Source organism: Triticum aestivum, chromosome 2A, assembly GCF_018294505.1.
Source record: "Triticum aestivum cultivar Chinese Spring chromosome 2A, IWGSC CS RefSeq v2.1, whole genome shotgun sequence".
NCBI classification, from domain to species: domain Eukaryota; kingdom Viridiplantae; phylum Streptophyta; class Magnoliopsida; order Poales; family Poaceae; genus Triticum; species Triticum aestivum.
The window spans coordinates 37252314-37271516 of NC_057797.1; the positions used below are offsets into that span (position 1 = coordinate 37252314).

General features: G+C 45.5%; 1 protein-coding gene across 1 annotated transcript; it reads left to right on the forward strand.

Moving 5' to 3' along the window:
- The first annotated feature begins 15986 nt into the window (after positions 1-15986).
- Positions 15987-18049, forward strand: LOC123184532 (uncharacterized). Its single transcript, XM_044596632.1, has 2 exons — positions 15987-16817; positions 16909-18049. The coding sequence occupies exons 1-2, from the start codon at positions 16036-16038 to the stop codon at positions 17555-17557; spliced, it is 1431 nt and encodes a 476-aa protein (XP_044452567.1). The 5' UTR covers positions 15987-16035; the 3' UTR covers positions 17558-18049.
- The last annotated feature ends 1154 nt before the right edge of the window (positions 18050-19203 follow it).

Consider the following 19203-nt stretch of genomic DNA (forward strand, 5'->3'; position numbering starts at 1 on the left):
CGCTGATTTGAGTCTGTAATACCCCTGAACTTCAACTTTGCGGCCATGGAAACCTTACCTGGTCTACCGGTTGGGTGCAAGGCTGAGTGGAGTGCGAGGGAGAAGAATATGAGGTGCTCAAGCCTCTAGGGCCTTTGGAGCGCAAGCCGCGTCATCCGTGCGAAATTTCAGTTCCTAGTCAGAGGAAAGCTGCTCGGGAGTAGCTTGCGCATTTGCACCAACAAACTCTTGAACTACCAAATTAAGTTGTCTGAAGTATGCCGTCTATTCTTTCAGGCTTCAGTACCCTCGAAGCTTGTTCAAAAGCTCAAAATAAGCGACCAATTTTGCAGTTTTTCCTTTTTTGTTTTTCGTGATGTTGCCCATGGTTGCTTCTGTTTTGGGAGCTAAGCAATATATTTGGTGATAACCATTCAAAAAAAAAAGAAGGCGTCCCTCTCGCGTCGCTCCCCCCGCAAGCAACCGAGGGGGCAACCCTAGCAGCCGGCGGCCCGGCGCCTCAGGTTCCCCCGCCCCTCTTCTCCCCTCGCCGCTGCCGGTCCGCGCCGCCGGGTAAAGCCCGGTAGGTGCTGGCGGCGTCGGGGCCCCATCTCCTCCTCGCGCGGGGTCTCAGCGCGGGCGGGCATCCTCGGGCGGCGGCGTCGCGTTTATCCAGGGTGCGGCGGCGCGCTGGCAGGTTCGGCATCGGTGCTGTGGTGCCTCGTCTTGCGCGCGGATGGCCGGTCTCGCCGGGGGCTGCGGGATCACCCGGAGGCGACTGGGGCGACTCCGGTGTTGGATCCGCGAGAAGCAGGTAGGGTGGCGTCCCTTGCCTATGCGGCGGTGGCCAGATCCATGGCCGGCATGGTGCTCTTCCCCTCGGTGGAGTCTATGCCTGGAGATGGGCGATGGAAGCCGTGGATCTGGCATCCCGTCCAGATCCTTCCCGGCGTGGCAACTGGTGGCGCGTGGAGGACCAGTGAGGGGCGGCTGGAGGCTCCCTGCCGGCGTGCCGACGACGGCTTTAGTCTTCATGGTGAAGCTCCGTTCGGTTTCAGTCCGCTGCGAGATCGGGGGGTCATGATTTCCGGTGAAAATCGCGCCGACTACTGTCATGGCGGACGATGGCGGCGTCTATGATATCGTTCCCTTCCCGAGGCATTGTTGTTGTAGATCATGGTGCCCCACTCGTGATGCTCCGGGGGAAACCCTATATTTGGGTCTACCGGATCGGACGATGATGGCACCTTCGATGCCGTTGTCCCTCCTGGGGGCATCGTTTTTGGAGCACGTGCTGGCTGGAGGGGACATGAGGAGTTGTGGTGTTACATCTACCGCAAGGCCGACGGCGGATCCCGGCGGCATGGCGCCGCGGAGGTTCGGTGATGGGCACATATTGGATATGGACTCGCGCAGGAGGAGGAAGCTGTCTGGCGTCATGGTGACGTTGATGGCAGAGAGGCCTGACAAGGTCGGTGCATCAGTTTTGCTCTGAGGATGGATCAAGGGATGATGGTGGTGACGGCCCTTGCAGCGTGCGGTGCTCATTGGGAGTGTGCTAGATCGATGTGGGGCCCAATCCAAGTAGTGGCTTGGATGGGACACCCGGCTTTAGATGTTAAGCTTTGGTGCGATGTCTGTTTGGTATTAGGCCCGTACATTCGGCACGCCTGCATTAAGGGGATAGGAGTAGCAACAAAATTGCCAAGATGGTGGCTTCAGTCTTATTGATGTATCACTTTGTATGTTTTTTATGAATACTTAATAATATGACTGCATGGATCGTTCAGATGCAGAGGCCGGGGGTACATCCTGCTTTAAAAAAAAAGTATAAAAAACTACAACATAAGACCTCAAGGAAGCTACCGAGAACTCAGTGGCAGCAGCCGTTTAACAAATCACAATAGAGTACTTGTCAGTGCAATCTAAGAGGAAATTTTGATTGCAACTATGACAATGAGTTGCATCTACTAACGATAGAATTAGAAATGTAATTGCACACTTTGAGCACGTCTAAACTGAATCCACGAGTACTGAACCTTCTGGGATCGATGGAACTGTCGGTGAATCTTTTATATTGCTGACGATTATCTTTCATTATATCCATGCGGATTGTAATGTCGGAACACTATAATGTCCAGGTAAAAAAAGTATATTCCTTTGTTTCTAACTAGTATCACCACCATCCGCAAAAAAAAAGTATCATCACCACCACCTTTCTCGGCAAACGCTATCTTTATTTCTCTACTACTATTAAACAAGCAAACATTATTTTTTCTAAATATACCCCATCAAGCGTACACGCAATAACACAGAGCAATTAGAGCCTCACGATCAGACCCATTTATTTAGATCTAACCGTCAACATACCTACTAATTCTCGCCTAAGTGCATTTAGCAATTTGAAAGGGCGGACGAAAACTCTGCCATCCCCGTCCGCTGATCCACTAATTGATCCGCTCCGCTAATCCTTCCATCGCTTCTTCCCCTTCCGCTCCTCTAATCCCTCCATCACTTTCTCCCCTACCAAAAATCCCTGCCGCTGGCGTCCCCATGGAGGCAGGCACGCAGCCTGTACACGCGTCATCGCCGTCACTCCTCCGGCCGTCCAGGCCCACGCCATGCCTTCTCCCCACGCGGCATCGCCTCCACCAGCCCTCCACGCCCCACTTCCCCTGCCGGAGGTCCCCCCATCTTCTCACTTCCTCGGTCGAGATGCCGCCGCCCAACCACCGCATCTCACCCGCGGGCCTCTTCGGCGCCCCTCACCCGCCGCCCTCCCAGTGCTCCCTCACATCGCTCCCTTCTCGGTGCCCACCAGCCGTCCTCCTGGCGCTCACCACTCCACCCCACGAAGACAAAGTCGAGACGGCAGCAAGCACCCGCATCGCTGGCTCGCCGCACTTCGCTGGCCAACAACCGCCGCGGGCGTTCCCTGATCCCTTCGCGCAGCAACAGCAACGGGCGCCCCAGTCCCCTCCATGCGTCCGTGCACTCCGCCTGGGAGTTGCTCTGTTGCCAGGTACGATGGTCCATGCCGGCGGCCGTGACACATGATGCTCTGTGGTTAGGAACGAATTACTTTGCATGAACTCCTTAGCTCGTGAGTTATGCATCAGCCGCTTAGAGCAAGTCAATGTGCATATTAATTCATCTCAAGCTATTGCGGATCGTTCTTCAGTAAAACAAATCTGTACTATATCTCACTTCAATTTCATTGGTGTGGCACAACTATTCATTTTAGGAGATTCAAGACTTCTATTTCATAAGATATTCAATGGATATTTTGTGAAACTATTTCTACCTTGGTTATTGTCCCGAAGAAACAAACTCATGTGAGTGATATTCAGTAGCCTTATAGTAGATATTTGTGAGTGAGTTGGCTTGCATCACTAATGTTAATTGTGGCTTTCGCAGGTTCAGGAAGAGCTATTTTGTGCACATGAGTTGCTATTGGCAGTGGACAGATTGTCTATGCAGAGAGCTTAGAGAAAAAAGCGAGTCATTCAATTTTATGTGATGGGAATGTTCACAAGGCATCTTAAATTTTGGAGAGAAATAAACCCATAAAGAATTCAGAAGTGTGCTTGTTCACAGATTTCTTGCAGTGATTAGTAGTAGATGTTCTGCAAAACAATTATATAGGTTAACTTGTCTATATATTGCTTCACATATGTGTGTTTTAAGGTGAATTCAACACAGATCATGGTAGCTAGAGCAGGTGAATGTTCATGAACAGCATTGCTGCTAGCCACAAGCATCAAGTAATCGTATCAAGATTGCTTTGGTGTTGTGGTCCCATAAACATCAAACGTTTGTATGCTGATTGGTAACAGGCCGATTTAGACTGGATAATCTACTGGTTTTGGGACTGACTTGAACAAGTAAAAATTTATGGGTAATCAAGGTAAATGCTCACCCAAAGGGCAAAAAATTGGTTGTTGTTTTTCTAGCAACCGGACAAAAGGTCCATTTTCAAAGCATCGTTTTTCTATGCCGACGGCCTAACCGTCGGCTTAGTTTGGAACTATGCCGACGGCCAGACCGTCGACATAGACCTGCCACGTGGCGAGCAAGTGTTGGTCAGCACTTGACGGCGGCCGCCGTTACGCGATAACGTTGCCGACGGCCAGGGCCGTCGGCATAGATGTACGGACACCATCGGGATAGGGCCTATGCCGACGGCCTTTCTATGCCGACGGCCTTCCTGGCTACGCCGACGGATATGTTACCGACGGCCCTAGCCGACGGCCCGACGGCCATTCAGGGCTATGCCGACGGCCCTGGCCGTCGGCATAGGAATTCCGGTAGTGAGTTCTGTTCTCATTTCTCTAGCTGTAGAATTACTTAAGGTGGATTGAGAGTTGTTCCTTTCTATTTTGCATGAATTTATATCTGTTGGTTCATTGAATATCTATGAACTGAAATGATTCCCTCTTGTTGATTGGAGGATGGCGCACAGAATGTAACCTCCCAAGTAGACTATCTCCAGCAGAGGAAAACTTCCACCGAATCGACACGAAGCTCCATATCCATGTGGGCGCTCCGGTGGTGGCGACAACTGCGCCAGAGCCAACACGCCATCCCTCAGCCCGCTTTGCTTGATGCCAGACTCGCCGTCCGCGTCGGAGAGGCAGCTGCGGGTCAGGATGCTCCGGGAGATCACCGCGCTTGGGCAAAATGAGCATCACATCCTGGTCCAGCAAGGAGGATCATATGTGTACCAAAACCAGAGAAGAGCGCCGTCAAAGAAGACGAGGTGAAGGAGGAGTTCGAAGCTCGAGCTGCGGCATGGGCAGAGTCCAAGAAGTGTAAACTTGCATCAAGGCACGAACAAAATCTCACATATTTTCTTCTGAATCTTATGTTGTTTTGGTCATGATGGATCAGATATCAAAGGAAGGCAGTGATGATACAAGAGTGGGAGAATTGCCAGAAATCCAAATTCGAAGCCAAGATGAATGCAGAGCTCAGCATCCATGAACTTGTTACACTGTCTAGATAAGACTGAAACAAATCTCAGCTGGTTGTAATTGTGCAAATTTTATTTCAGGTGCAGGCCTAGAAGGCGCGGGCGAAGAACAGCTTCACCAAGAGGCTGCCCACATTGAGGCACAAGTTGGAGGGGAAGCAAGCGAGAGTCGAGGCGGAACCAGCGGGCAGTCTAGGTGGCGTGATAGGTAGAGCGCATCCGGAAAACCGGACGCTGCCGTCCCGGTTCCAGTGCTGCAACTAGTTCCTGTGCTGAAAACCAAACAAAATTCAGATTGCGTCTGAAATGCAATCTCACTGAAGAAGCTTGAAGGTCTCATTGCAAGCCTGTGGAACAAGATGCACATGAAATTATTTGAATCAGTGCGCTGTAGGTGTTGGTTTGCTGTGTACTCTGTACAATGTGACCTGAGCTACAGTAGCATGTTACCATTGATAACATGAGGTAATGCTAATGGTCTACTGGCTAATGTAGTGAGAACTTGAAATCATCTTTTCTTTAAACTTAGTGGTAATTGTAGAAAAATAAATAATATGGCATTTTATCGAGGAAAGATATATATTTGTTGCTCAGTTCCAGGATGGAATCTGGCTTGCTTGTTCCTTTGCCATAAGTCGTTTTTGTTTGCGACTGAATTTAGCTCATGCTAGCTCAAAATGAAAGAAAAAAGACTAGCTAACTTGCTACTTTGCCATAAGCCGTCTTATATTGTGAAAAATATACTACTATTTTTTATCTTCACATTTATTGGCAACTATTTTTTGGTCTTATTATTTTATCTCACTACTTTCCGGTTTCTTTCAAGCTATTCTTGAAGAACAAATATTAAATTGTGAATTCATTTGAAACCCTGCCATCTTATAATGGAGAATCTATAAGAGAGTATTCAAGCATGTCTCTTTTCACACTTACATTGTAAGAGCCTTTGGAATTGTATATCTATTCTATCCGAGCGGAAATAGAGATGGATGTTGGTGATGTATTGAATCTCGGTACATTGCAGGAGATCTCATCGAGATTTAATCTCGCAGAGTTTATTGAATGTATAGGAATCATTGCATATGTTGATTGAAAATTTATACTTTAACATATTCAAATTTTGAACTCTAATAAGACGTGCATTGCACGTGCATGCTTACTAGTCTACTACCCCTATAAAAGCACGAGAGGGCGGAGAACTAATTCATCTCATCCATCCAAACTGCTTCATCCAACGATCCAGACGGCTCCAATGTTTAGCACTAAAACATGGTTGGCATTCTCCACAGCCCGCACCCACATTGCCGCTAATTACTCCAAAATAACTCCTTGCATCGCCGTTGAAGAGAACACCTCGCACCATCGCACGATCTTTGGCGCCTCCAAAAAAACCTCCCCACGCCTCCACCACCCATCGCACTCCCCGCCGTCCCCGCTGCCTCTCAGGCCCTCGCCACCTACGCGCGCTCCCCTGGGCCTCTCTTGCACCGCCCGGCGCCGGAGCCTCCCCGGCGATCAGAATTTCACGCACCAAAGTGGGATCCGTCCACCTCCTCGTTCGCTGCCGACGTCGCCGGAGGCTGAGGCGTTGCGGCCCTACCCGATCTGATGTTGAGCGCGCCACCGGAGGACCCCTGCTACTGATCCTCGCGCCCACCCCCACCCATCCCATGGTTTCCAGTCGCCAGGCCACCCATCCTCCTCGCTTGCTGCTGCTGCCAGCACGCGGTCCTGCATCTCGATCCAGTCCCAACGATGAACCCGTAGCCGCCGACCAGTTTGGGGAACTCACATGACCTCCATTAAGGTACAAGCCCATCTGTATTGCCAGTTCCGAGTGCCTTGAGCATGGCTAACGATCATGTGTCATATGCAGCCTCTGTGATTATAAGTATGTGCTTGTCAAAATAGTTCAATTAACAAAGTTTCAATTTAGTACTCCTCCCTTTTGGGTTATCTTTGGTGTGTGTGTGTAGGGGGGGGGTGGAAGTTGAATTGTGATGTCTGCTAACCACCTGCTTATCAGATTCGACAATACACAATATCACTTTTGATTCTGATCAGTGTCTCAATAATCGAAGCTAAGTTCCAGCTTACATAGTGTCCTCAATGACCCGCTAAGTTCCTCTTTACATAAGCATGCTTTGTGGGTTTTGGGCAACAATATGAATGCATAACACAGGCACACACGTTTCTTTTTGTAATTCTCTTGCTACATACACAGAATCAATAAATGAGAAAATAGTCCTTCTATTTAAATAATTGATGCACATGTGTACCAGGGAGTCCACGACGACGGAAAGGAATTGGAGCTCGGAGGCCACATGTGGCGGTGGTTGGTTTAGAAACGATCTGTGTACTACTTGTCATTTTTCTTTGAGCAGCTATCATCCCTCTCTCTGTTATCCCTCTGACATTTTTGTCCGTGCTTTTGTAGTTCTGATTGTTCAAGAACGAAGAAATGCACACTGCTTTGTTGATCATTGATGTATGGACTTTGCTGCAGGTATGGGCAAAGTTTCTGAGAGGAAAAAGTTTCAATCATGTTTCATTTTTACATGGCAATGATACTCTTGAGGCATATCATGTTGTGAGATTGCTATCTTTTGTTTGGACTTTCTTATGTTTCTTTTTGATTGGCCTCTCAGATCAGCCCTTTACATTTTGGATGGCAAAATGTTCTGGGTTTTCCATTTCTGTTTTCCACTATTTCTCTTAGATCTTAAGACAACTTAAGGCCGAGCAACTAGAACATAGTTGGTCACTTGTTTGTCCACCAATTACGCTGTTGCATAGTATCATCACAACATGCCCTGAAAAAACAAGTTAGGCGTCCTCTACTTTGTTGTTGCAAGTTTTACGTGACTGCTATGGGCTTAAGTAAGAACCAATCTCACCTACGCATCAAAACCACAACGATAGTTTGTCAAATAGACTCCGTTTTAACCTTCGCAAGGACTGGGCATAGCCACACTCGGTTCAACTAAAGTTGGAGAAACTGTCACCCGCTAGCCACCTTTGTGCAAAGCACGTCGGGAGAACCGGTCTCGCGTAAGCGTACGCGTAATGTCGGTCCGGGCCGCTTCATCCAACAATACCGCCGAACCAAAGTATGACATGCTGGTAGGCAGTATGACTTATATCGCCCACAACTCACTTGTGTTCTACTCGTGCAAATAACATCAAACCATAAAAACCTAGGCTCGGATGCCACTGTTGGGTTTCGTAGTAATTTCAAAAATTTCCTACGCACACGCAAGATCATGGTGATGCATAGCAACGAGAGGGGAGAGTATGATCTACGTACCCTTGTAGATCGCACGCGGAAGCGTTATATCAACGCGGTTGATGTAGTCGTACGTCTTCACGTCTGACCGATCCAAGTACCGAAAGCACGGCACCTCCGAGTTTTGCACACGTTCGGCTCGGTGACGTCCTCGCCTTCTCGATCCAGCAAGAGGGGCGAAATAGTAGATGAGTTCCGGCAGCACAACGGCGTGGTGACGGTGTTGGTGAAGAACAATTTCCGCAGGGCTTCGCCTAAGCACTACGAAAACTATGACAGAGGATGAACTAGAGGAGACGGGGTTGCCGGCACACGGCTTGGTGTTTCTTGATCTGTCTTTGGTGCTAGCCCTGCCCCTCTATTTATATCTTGAGCCCCGGGGTCGAAACTTAGAGTTAAAGCCTTCACAAAGTCGGTTTCACCCGATAGGCAAGAGCCCTTCTCGGACTCCAGGGCCAGACGCCAGGGTTCCCGGCGTCTGGACCCAGACGCCAGGGACCCTGGCGTCTGGCCCCTGGACTCCGCAAAACTTCCTTTTGCGCTTTCCAAAAACCTTGTGGGCTTTCCCCTTTGGCCCAAATAACATGTTCTCGTACCCAAACATTTCGGGAAACATCCGGAACCCCTTCCGGTGATTTCCGGAACCCTTCCGGTGACCAAACACTATTATCACATATATCAAACTTTATCTCCGGACCATTCCGGAGTTCCTCGTCATGTCCGTGATCTCATCCCGGACTCCGAACAACATTCGGTCACCAACATACATAACTCACATAGTACTATATCGTCAACGAACGTTAAGCGTGCGGACCCTACGGGTTCGAGAACTATGTAGACATGACCGAGACACCTCTCTGGTCAATAACCAATAGTGGGACCTGGATGGCCATATTTGGCTCCTACATATTCTGCGAAGATCTTTATCGGTCAGACCGCATAACAACATACGTTGTTCCCTTTGTCATCGGTATGTTACTTGCCCGAGATTCGATCGTCGGTATCCAATACCTAGTTCAATCTCGTTACCGGCAAGTCTCTTTACTCGTTCCGTAATACATCATCTCACAACTAACATCTTAGTTGTAATGCTTGCAAGGCTTATGTGATGTGCATTACCGAGAGGGCCCAGAGATACCTCTCCGACAATCGGAGTAACAAATCCTAATCTCGAAATACGCCAACCCAACATCTACCTTTGGAGACACCTGTAATGCTCCTTTATAATCACCCAGTTACGTTGTGACGTTTGGTAGCACCCAAAGTGTTCCTCCGGCAAACGGGAGTTGCATAATCTCATAGTCATAGGAACATGTATAAGTCATGAAGAAAGCAATAGCAACATACTAAACGATCGGGTGCTAAGCTAATGGAATGGGTCATGTCAATCAGATCATTCAACTAATGATGTGACCTCGTTAATCAAATAACAACACTTTGTTCATGGTTAGGAAACATAACCATCTTTGATTAACGAGCTAGTCAAGTAGAGGCATACTAGTAACACTCTGGTTGTCTATGTATTCACACATGTATTATGTTTCCGGTTAATACAATTCTAGCATGAATAATAAACATTCATCATGAAATAAGGAAATAAATAATAACTTTATTATTGCCTCTAGGGCATATTTCCTTCAGTTAGTTTGTTGACAGTGCACTGCAGTATACTATTTGCACTAACAGGGTATTCTCTGCTGCCCAGTATGACTATAATCTGAACGAAGACTATGCCGAGACAGAGCTGAAGTTGAGGGAACATTTGCAATCGTTTCCCATAACAGTAAAATCCTTCAATATGGCATACACTGAGGGGGATATCTCATGCATCGTTATGTAATTTTCCCCATGTATCTCCTCTTTATATTCCAGACAAGCAGCCTTGACATGAATATCATTTGTACTTCTGATTATCATTTTCCATGTGTTTTTGAGTTGTGAGAAGATAGAAGTTATTTGTCATTGTAGGAAATCCATACTTGGACCCACATGATGGAGGTTTCATGGTTGCATGGGTTTGATCCAGCTGCTGACCACTTGTTAGAGGCTTACAACACACTTTTAAAGGTACTATCTAGATTATTCGATTCGTTTACTTGCCACTTTGTTGCTCATTTGAATTTCTTGTGTATCTCTGACCTACATGTCATGATCTGGTTATTTGAACTTTTGATGGGATGAAAATAGTAAAAGTTCATTTTGACTTGTCAGTAGGCACTCAATATATCATAGTACTATCATAGTTCTATGGCAGAATGAACATTTCTTGAAAGTTTCAGTGAACATACGATTATAGGCAATATATTGTCCTGCAAAATGAATAATGCACAAGGCATATGTTTGCTTTTTCCTGTCAATAACTCAAAATAGTCTCCGTACTAAACCTTATTGGTTTTATTAGAAAAATATCTTCTGAACTCTAGCCAACAGGAATTAAACACCCTGATGCAAATTTGAAATCAATTGAAATGATGCCTATAATAAAGATGGGAGGATGGCACATAGAATGTAACCTCCCAAGTAGACTATCTCCGGCAGAGAAAATACTTCCGCTGAATTGACATGAAGCTCCGCACCCAGGCAGCTGCTCCGGCGACAGTGCTGCAGTCGTCGTCATTGGTGTTGATGGCGCCAAATGACAGCCTGGAGCAGTCAAGGAGCGGCACTAGCCGGTGCCGCCACACCATCCCTCAGCCGGCTCTGCTCTAAATTTTGTACTCTTAACAAACTGTGAAACAAATCTCAGTTGTCTGTAATTGTACAAATTTTATTTCAAGTGCATGCCGATCAAATGAAGGCGTGGGCGAAGAACAGCATGACCAGAAGTAGGCGAGGGTAGAGGCGTGACAGAACCGGCGAGTAGTCCAGTCGGCGCGACAGTTGGAGCACATCCGGAAGATCGACCACGTGTTGTCCCGGTTCCGGTGCCGTGACTGGTTCCTGTGCTGAAAACCAAACAAAATTCCGACTGCGTCTGAAATGCAATCTGACTGAAGAAGCCACAAGATCACAGTGCAAGCTTCTGGGACAAAATGTACATGAAATTATTTGAATCAATGTACTGTAGATGTTGCTTTGCTTTGTACTCTATACAATCTGAATGTTTGTGACCTGGGCTACAGTAGCATGTTACCATTGATAACATGAGCTAATGCTAATGACCTGCTGACTAATTTACTCAGAACTTGAAATCATCTTTTCTTTAAGCTTAGTGGTAGCTGTAGAATGAAGAAAAACATGAGCTAATACTATGATCCTTTATCTTCACATTTATTGGCACATATTTTTTTGGTATTATTATTTTATCTCACTATTTTCTGGTTGCTTCCTAGCTTTTCTTGAAGAACAAATATTAAATTGTGATTTCATTTGAGACCTCGCCATCTTATAATGAAAAATCTATAAGAAAATTCAGTTGATGTGTCTCTTCAAACTTATATAGTGGGGTTTAGACTGTTTTAGGTGAAACTGTGAAACGGGTGTGATATGTTTGATAACATTCAAATATGGAATTTTGAGAACTTATATATGTGTATTAGACCAGTAGGTGGTCAGATGTCTTTGATGTTGATTCAGTAATGCCTCACAAGAGTCTTGGAATTTTATAGCTATTCTATCCGAGTGGCAATAGGGATAGATGTCGGTGATGTATTTAATCTCGGTACATTGTAGGAGACCTCATCGAAATTTAAACTTGCAGAGTTTATGAAATGCATCCAAATCATTGCACGTATATGTGGATTTGACAATTTAATCTTTAAAGTATTCACATTTGAAGTCTAACAAGACGTGCATTGCACATGCACACTTACTAGTACTAATAAACAATCCAATATTATCTTTTCTAAACGCACCCCATAAACGTACTCTGACCCATTACCATCGTATGATTAGTCCACTAAACTAAATCTAAGGGCTAAACCTAACTTAATATTTTTTTCTGTGTGCACTTAGTAATTTACGTTGACTGACTGACCGTGCTTCACCTCTCCACACCCACGCCTACGGCCACACGTCCCTAACCCCTGCAATCACGCAAACAAAAAAAGGAAACCGCCGGCCATCCAAAAACACGGAAACAACCCAGGAATAAAGGAGTCTTCGATCTCGACCGCCGCAGCGATGTATTTGTCCAGCGGGGCCGGCGGGGGCGGGGGTGGAGCGACGCTCTCGGCCCGTGACGGCATGGCCATTGTCGACCGGCGACGTCGGTGCTACGGTTACCCCTAAACGTTGGACGGCAGCGACTAATGGCTGGCGACGAAGGTATGCAACGGTGGCGAGCTCGGGCCTGCGGGGCCGGGCGACGCCTGCGGCATCCCTGGTATGTCGGGGCGGTTTAGTGGAGCTCGCGCTCTGCGGCCATGGCATGGCAACGACCGCAGCGAGGCCCGACGCCTGGGTGTGCCTCGCGCGACGCGGCGGGCAGCAGTTGGGACGTTGTGGGGACGGCGGAACACGTCTATATGCGTTGCCGCGAGGCCGGGGCTCGGCGCCCGTGCAGGCGCATGGCAGAGGTGCCTGGCAGCACGCTCGACCAGAGACCGACAGCCGCGTACGAAACTCCAGTTTCTGCCTCTTTTAAACTGTGTGTAAGATTCAAGCCACTGTTTTTGATATGGTGATGATGTTGCTAATGTTCTACATGTTCCTGTGGCACCACCAGGTGTTTAGTTGGCTGAATCGGAAGATGCATTCCAATGTTGAGTATTGTACTATCTGCACTAACTGAGTTACAGCAGTCTTGCAATTTTTAGTTTGGTTCGGTAGCTGAGCATGGTTGAATGGTTACATCAGAGTATATATAAATTCATTGGAATTGGAAACCATACAATTTATTCTTCGAATCTTTGATCGAATTCATCAGTATTCGATCGCAAAAGAAAGGAGCAGGCACATACTACGGGATAACATGTCAAATAGTAAGATAAAATCATATTCACAATACCAGGCAGTTATTGGCTCCATATAATATTTCTTACATATCAGAAAGCACCAAACTTTGTTGGTGACACATTGAAAGATGTGGTAGTGCTACTACCAGTTTGTTCAAGAATGCTTCCAGCACACCTGACAGTAATGCATGTTCTGGTCATGAGATCTGCCCTTTTCGTGACACCAGAATGGCTCATCATACGGTGTCCTTGTCACTGGTTCAATTCATTTGTTAGGGTACAAGCTATTTACTTCCAAACATCTTAATATCTGTTACCACACAAATTGCTTGAAGTTAAGAGTGTAGACTAACGAAATAGGTTTAATTGAAATACTCCTTAAATTATATATAACCAGTTTAAGTTGATCTTATTACTACTATTTGTTTTCCTGAGATGTGAACTACTGTGACTAGAAAAACTGTTCTAATTTTCTTTTGAATACATAAGCTGCATCCTTTCCCATCTGAATAATAGGGGACTAATGTGAACAGGTCATGCAAAATCTACGTTTTCTTATGTTCTGGGTGACCTTCCGACAAAAATATTGTTCGAATTAGGTCATAGAACTCATTGGAAAGATAACTGGTGCTAATTATGGTCACCATCAGGAAGCAAACCCTTTTAAGTTGTCGCAGTTGGTAGTGACAAAAATAGTTCTGCAATTTTTTTAAATGATTGTGTAGATACATCCTGTTCTTCAAAATATATGTGCAGTTTACATGTTTGATGCATAATAAGAACATAACAAAAAGTAATTCAGATATTTCAAACATTTTCCTTACTCTTTAAAGGTATTTGAATCCATGTCAAGGAAACAAACAAGCATTGACCTAAAAATTCAATCATCTATAATTTAAGCTAAATGTTTTTTGTCCTTCCGGCATTCCTCGTTTTTTATGGATCAAGTTGAAAGGAAGAGAGCCAAGTAAACTCTAGATATGTTTTTGTCCCTTCTTATTCACAAACGCAGATTGTCCAAGCAATTGAGAAGGCTATACTGGATCTTGATTTTCTTCATTTGTTCGATCTTGGTACTGCTTTATGATGAAAAAGATTCAACACTTTTCATAATCAAGATAGACAGGGGTACCATCCAGCCATAGCCTCTCATGAGTAACCACTACTTGCATCTGGTTGTTTAGAAACATGGAAAAGGTAAATTAGATCTTACTCCCTTCATTCCACAATGTAACTTGCATATCTTCCAATTCCTCATAATTCCCTTTCTTAGCCCTCAGAGAAAAGGAGACTATCTCTCTCCCGATTGTTTGTATCTCTCCTTGTAGGAAAACAAGGAAAGTATATCTGTCCTGGTTGCCTGTATCTCTTCGTTTTCTTCCTAATTGATTTACTTGCCACTAATCAATGAATTAGTCAATGGTATTTTCGTCCTCAATTCTTGTAAATTCCATGCCTTGATCTCCGTGTTTATTAAATTTAAGAAAATATAATGGTGTCAACTTGCTCTATTTACTCTCCTATAATATATTGAGCTTTTTCCTCTGTAGATGGTGTGTGTACTTCATTGGTTTAGCTTGGACTTCCATTTTGCTCTATACTTATGGATTGATTTTTGTAGCTCTTATGCTACATGTGTCATTGTGCTGATAAAATGCTCACCCCAGCATGTAGAAGTCAATCCATATGCATATCCAACACTAGAAAGTAGAAATTGTGCTAGAAGCAAAATCATATGAGTTGTTCTGGTGCTCTGTTGCGTTTGTTTGGATGCGTGGAATGGATGTGTGATGTAGAAACCTGTTTCACTATAGTATCTACGAAACTTACTACTTATGATGTTTTTTTCCTTGCTGACTTACTCTTTGTTTGGTAATTTTGTTTGCAGATTTACTTACCCATTTTTGCAACATGTGATGCACTTCAACATGCTACGATCTTTGGTTTCCATTTTAGGACCTAAGTGATTCAAGAGTAGTAGTATATCATGGAATCTCCCTGTGAGTGTTAGTTCCTGTGACTATTTAAATAACATTCTTCATAGGCCATGTCATTCTCTGCCTGATTGTTTGCGTGATTTATTAATGCCTTGATGGGTTATGATTCTGCACTAAAGTTGCACGGCGTCAGTCAATGTTGTCTTCGAATGATATCCAAAAACACGAGCTTGACAAATACATTGATGTTTCTCTGGGTACTATTTAATGAGCTTGTAATGTGTTTTTATTGAATTGATATCAAGGTGAGATATGTATTGCACTTCTAATATTGTTATTTTTTATTTTAATATTTTGATAATTATTTGATAGTAGTCTAGACGTGTGTTGCACGTACAAGCTTACTAGTCTCAAACAACAATCGCCGGGCCAGTCGCACACAGGCCGGTTGGCCACCAGCTTCAATCTGGAAATTAACATCTGGCGCATCTAGCTTTGTCTACTCCTGTTTTGTGTTCTATAGCTTTGCAGATAACATAAATTTCATAGTGGATCCAATGACAAAATTTGAACAATTTTCAGAGAAAAAGTGGAGAAGTCTTCAAACACCCCACAAGAATTTTTGGTATATTATTACCCCTCCAAGAAAGCTTAGTAGTGAAGTAATCTTTTCTTTTTTGAATCATCAATACTTTTTTTTTGCGGGTCAATAAATAACTTTATTCCTCAAACAATTTTTGGAAGATTTTGTTGTATATTATTACCCCTCCAAGAAAGCTTAGTAGCGAAGTAATCTTAGCTGTGAAGAAAACATGGCTATGCCTTACCGACCTCACAAAGGCTGGGATACACTCTGAGGCCTCGTTAATAAATAGTCCACACAACGCACGTTCGTATCACCCACAGTTTGCCCTAGCTTTTCACGCGGCGCCCACCCCAGCTTTTCACGCGGCGCCTTCCAGCGAGATGGATCTGACACAGGTGCTGCCGGAGGAATTGCTCGCCGATGTGCTCCGCCGTGTCGCACCGCGCGGCCTCGCCGTGTGCCGCTGCGCCTGCAAGGCCCTGCTGGGCATCATCGACGCACGCCGCCTGCTGCGCACGGACCTCCTCCCGCACTCCGTCGGCGGCATCTTCATCAACGTCCACAGCGAACATGTGTCGGAGTTCTTCGCCCGTCCCTCGACGGGCCCCACCATCTCCGGCAGCTTCGACTACCTGCCCCCTACCGATGGGCGCTCACCGTATCGCGGTATAATACAGGATCACTGCAATGGCCTTGTCTTACTCGAAGATTATTCCGAGAATTATTATGTGGTTAACCCGGCAACCAGACAGTGGGATTCTTTGCCGCCGCACCAGTCCATGTCGAAGTCCAAAGTGAGGGATGCAGACTTCAGATACCAAGAGTACCTCGTGTTTGATCCCACGGTATCACCCCACTATCAGGTGTTTGTGATCCCAAATCCTAGGCGCAAAACGAAGCCCGAAGATTTTGGTTATGACAAAAGGATTCATGAATTAGACCCCATTATGGAGAAATCTGAATGGCCACCATCTGTGTGCGCTTTGCACGTTTTCTCCTCAAGGTCCGGCCGTTGGGAGGAGAGGTCTTTTATTCGAGATGGGAAGGCTGCAGGCACCATCGCTGATATGTGGGGGCACTCCGACTGCTACTATGACAAGCATTATGCTGTCTACTGCCGGGGTGCACTTTACGTCCACTGCAAAACTGATTTCGTAATGAGGTACCTAATAACATACACATCAGATTTTCTGATTAAAATATTTACCACTTATATGATTTATTAGCATGTTTATTAATGATTTGTTGTGCAGGATCTCTTTATCAAATGATAAGTACCAAGTAATTAAACCACGGATACATGGTGAACTCGGTGAGTGCAGAAAGCTCCATCTTGGACGATCAGAAAATGGGGTCTACCTTGCAACTACTAGTTTTGAAACGTCTCATCTTATGGTTTGGGTCCTTGACGAATCATGTGGCCAAATGAATTGGGTCTTGAAGTATAACAGTTGCCTTCCACCCATACTGGATTATGATCGTCCTGTTCTTGGCCCATGGGTCTTACAAGATGTTAACTATAATGAGTATCTCAAAGAGAGAGAGGAGCGCACTGGAGGTTTTGAAGATACGGAATACATGGAATACCTAAAAGAAAACAAATTAGAGTTAAACTCTGGCAAGGAAAAGCTAGTGGAAGAAAAGTTTGAATGGGACTCTGAAAATGACAACATACTTCATAAGGAAGATGTGGTTGATGCTCATGGCAATGGATACTTTGATATCCTTGGATTCCATCCATATAAAGAGGTTGTCTTTCTGGGTGTATCAATGTACAGAGGAATTGCCTATAATTTCAAAGATTCAAAGGTTCAGGACCTTGGCTACTTATACCCAACCAGTGGCGAATCTAAGGGCCAGGCTTCGCATGGCTTGAGCCTACCCTCAAAAATCGTGAATTGATATTTTACTACTAAGCCTCAGGCTATTTGGCAGGCCCAGTCCAAGTAAAACAGATGCAGCCGGCTCATCTAAGCCAACTAGGCCACGCAGAGCCTACCCTGCATTTCCATCCTAGATTCGCTGCTGTACCCAACAACTTGTCATTTGGCATTGCCGAATGAGTGTTTCATAACCGAGTCATTCCCATACACACCCTGTTGGACAGGAGCACCAGTAAGCAATTAACAAGAATGTAGAAGACAGGGCACCGGTAAGCAATTAACAAGAATGTACAAGGGCAACTTAGAGACTGGTATGCTGGTTGGAACCCAATTGAAGATCACAATAAATGGCCTAATCATGTTTAAGGCCTTGTTCATTTTTATTTAGCACTGGATTTATAATTATCCAATCAAGTGTCCATATTTTCCATATCGATTCTAAAAACATGTGACATAACAGTGTATCATAAGGCAAATGGGAAAATATATCAAATATACTTCATTGCTTTGTACAAAAGCGCCATTGTGTTTCTTTCTTATGTATCATCTATGTCGGAAACCAATATTTCGCTCAGCGGTATTTTTTTTGAAACTGGGCAAAAGATTTGCCACTTTCATTGATTAAGAAGAAGGTTTAGAGGTTTTCGCCAAAAAGCCGAATTACAACACATTACTCTCGCGGCACTACGTTACTCAAATACTTTGCCCCTGCAAGACACCATAGCTTGGATACATCTTTGATTCGAGCAACAAGAACCCCTACCGGTACCGCGGTGTTACGGAACACACGTGCGTTTCTCTCGTTCCAAATTTCCCACGAGATAAGAATAATGAGGGACATCATCGGCCGTGTAGATTGCGACATATTGGAATCAATAAGGTTCCAACAGGCCTTTACCGAATAGATAGCCATCCAAGCAGAAGGGTGCACATCCACCAAGCCAAGCCAAGTCTTGATCATTTCCCAAACTCGAACCGTGTAGCGGCATTGGAACAGTAGGTGGGCCGCGGATTCCTGAACTTGTTTGCATAGGGGGCAACGGTCGCAGTTAGGCCAACCCCGGCGTTGAAGCCTGTCGGCCGTCCAGATCCTGTTATTGATAACGAGCCAAGCAAAGAATTTGCATTTGGGGGGAGCCCAGATCTTCCACACCAATTGTTGCATGTTGGAGTCAACCAAACCCAGGAACTGGGCCTTGTAGGTCGAGGATGCAGAGTAAATGCCATCGTTAATGAGTTTCCAGGAAATAGAATCAGCCATGTCGTGGTTTAGGTGCACCGTAGAAATCTTCTCCCAAAGGTTGACGAACTCGGTCAGATGTGTAGTGGAGGTGATCCCGTCCGTGTTAATTTGATAGACCCAGAAATTATTCTGCAATGCCTTTTGAACCGAACAGCCCCTTCTTTTTGATAGCTCAAAAATCTTCGGGGCGATGTCTTTGGGCCTCAAACCATCGAGCCAAGCAGACTCCCAGAAAGAGGCTCGAAGACCATTGCCGAGAAGCACCTTGGTGGCCACCGCAAAAATGTTTTTATCATTCACGTCGCAAGGATTGTCCAAGCGAAGCCACAGCTTCGGCGGATCCGACCATTCTGCCCAAAGCCACCGGATGCGAAGCGCAGACGCAAACTTCTTTAGATTTAATATGCCCAGCCCCCCATGAA